The sequence below is a fragment of the Ischnura elegans genome, chromosome 4 (genome assembly GCF_921293095.1).
Source record: "Ischnura elegans chromosome 4, ioIscEleg1.1, whole genome shotgun sequence".
Lineage (NCBI taxonomy): Eukaryota > Metazoa > Arthropoda > Insecta > Odonata > Coenagrionidae > Ischnura > Ischnura elegans.
In genome coordinates, this window is record NC_060249.1 from 135,620,167 (window position 1) to 135,622,744 (window position 2,578).

At 46.2% G+C, this 2,578-nt stretch overlaps 1 protein-coding gene across 1 annotated transcript; it reads right to left on the reverse strand.

Moving 5' to 3' along the window:
- Positions 1–244: 244 nt before the first annotated feature.
- On the reverse strand, positions 245–1,676 carry LOC124158090. The gene is made up of 2 exons (XM_046533271.1): positions 1,251–1,676; positions 245–533 (listed from the first exon to the last, which is right to left on the reverse strand). Exons 1-2 carry the CDS (start codon positions 1,556–1,558, stop codon positions 503–505), a joined length of 339 nt encoding a protein of 112 aa, XP_046389227.1. The 5' UTR covers positions 1,559–1,676; the 3' UTR covers positions 245–502.
- Positions 1,677–2,578: the final 902 nt, after the last annotated feature.

The window sequence follows — 2,578 nt, forward strand, 5'->3', positions numbered from 1 at the left end:
AAGGAAGTACATCTAGCATAAGCGTAATATTCTGGTGTTCCATACAAACACATACTGAATTTAAAATTTAATTACACCTATTTTGATATTATCAGCTAGCTGTTTTCCTTCTTTCCAGGACACATCTGGAAGTATACCTTTCCTTTTCCTCAGATCTCGAGCTTGCTTTACTTGCTATTTAGTTACATTGCACACTTCAGCTATTTTTGATATTGTTAGATCTTTTGAAAATGACATGAGACTCTCGGCTTTACACATTTATTTGCACAGGTACAACACGACCATGCGTGTGCTCAGGCCAGGGCTCGCATCCAATATGCCGCCTCCGGACAGGCTTGGACAGGCTTCGCTTCGTCATCCGTCTCCTTCCCCTCCATTCCCCTAGCGCGCCCTAGCGGTGCTCCCTCCGCCACATCCGTCGTCAGCCCGATGCGACGGAGTATCCCTCCGCCGTGATATCAGTGAGAATTCGAACGCTGCTAACACGGCCATCCTAATGCAGTTACGCTCTCGGAACTGCCGCTGCGCGAGGTCTGAAATTGCAAGAACTCAACTTAGAACAAGTGAAAACAACAAAGAGCCGAATACAAACTCGCGATCCCACTGTCATTAGCAGCGACATCTAATTATCAAGTTGTAAGGTACACTGATAGCACTCAGCCATCAAAATAGGCACATTATGGACCCAGGCTGGCTCCAGAGTTCAACTCGTGTCGATCTGAAATCTAAATAAATTAGTTTGTCACACACCTCAAGACCCCTAAGGCCTTGGAAAACAAAACGCATAATGGGAGCAATCATGCGTGAAGGTGCATAACCTTCGGAAAACCAGAACAAATCATGAGTTCTTTAAAACCCATGCTTCAAGGTCCGAAGACCCCGGAAAACAAAACAAACCATGGGTGCATTCAAACCCATGCTTCAAGGTGCTCAGACCTCGGAAGCCAAAACATATCATGAGTTCATTCAAACCCATGCTTCAAGGTCCGAAGACCCCGGAAAACAAAACAAACCATGGGTGCATTCAAACCCATGCTTCAAGGTGCTCAGACCTCGGAAGCCAAAACATATCATGAGTTCATTCAAACCCATGCTTCAAGGTACTCCGACCTCGGAAGCCAACACAAATCATGAGTTCATTCAAACCCATGCTTCAAGGTCCGAAGACCCCGGAAAGCCAAAACAAATCACGGGTACAGGCTTACCTCGTACCTCACCCCTCCCCCTCATGGAGAGAGATAAGGTCTTACATGTCAGTCGCAGCCGACCAATCCTTCGGCCACGGTCGCAGCTGTTCCTTGGCAGCCTTGACGATCCTTTGTCTCGTAGCGCCGACCCGTTTGAGCTCGTAGCGTCCCTCTGGTGTCACCTCTCGAACTTCGTAAGGACCAAGGAATTCGAAATCCGCCTTGCTCGCGTGAAGCTTGCTCGCCCGGTGAAGCAGCACGAAGTCTCCAATGCTGTACTGCTGGGTGTCACGCCCTCTGGAGTTGAGAGCTGCTCTAGATGATTCATCTGATCGAAGTCGCTCGATGACACGCCTCCTGTCAACATTCATATTTCTCACAGGAGTTAGATCACTTGAAAGGTCATTTAAGGCGGCTTGAATGAATGGGGTGGTGACTTCAATACCAATGAGCAATTGAGCAGACTGACCCCTGTCGCTTTTTGCATGGTAGTGTTGAAAACTAACTTAATTCTCCACAAAACGCTCGGCCATTCTGCCCTGAACCTTGTCTCAATTCTTATTAAGTTCATGATGGTGCGCATATAACGCTCCACTTGTCTGTTTGCTCTGTGAATATCGGGTGTTATGAAGTGATAACGAACGTTCCATTCATTTAGGCACTTAGCCACTGCCAAGTTATGAAAATTGGTGCCACTGTCCATAATGATTAATTCAGGAGCTCCGAAGCAGGAAATAAAAAATTGCAGGGCTCGCAGAGTCTCATCAGATCTTACAGATTTTAAGGCAACCATGTTGCAATGCTTAGTGAAAGAATCAATTAGTACAAGCGCATATCTGTGTCCATCAATAGACACCGGCAAGGGTCCCAGACAATCGATGTGTATCGTGTGCATTGGGACTGGAACCTTATTGGGTAATTGAACGAGTCCCTGTAGAGAACCTGTTTGCATCTTGTTAACAACACAAACAAGGCAGTGTTTCACATAGTTTTTGACAGACTGTCTTAGCCGCGGAAACCAGAATGCAAACTTATTGACTTAATTGTTTTCTCTGCTCCAATATGGCACTGCTCGTCATGAAATAATCGCAGAAGTCCAAGCCTACTTTGTCGGGGGACATAGTAGCGCAGCAATTTCCTCCTATTTTTTTAAAATCTCTTGATGACATAGTAAGCCATCCTTCTCAAAGCCATCCTTCTCAACGTATTGATTCGAGTCTAATATTCCCTCACGCAACTCGGAAAGCATTTGCCGAACTTCGGCATTGCCCTTTGGCTCGATGTGTAACCACGAATCGTGCTGAGAGACTCGCAAGACTGAGACAGGATTACGGCTAAGATAATCAACGTGGCTCAGGGTAGAGCCTTTACGGTAAATTATCTCAAAATTG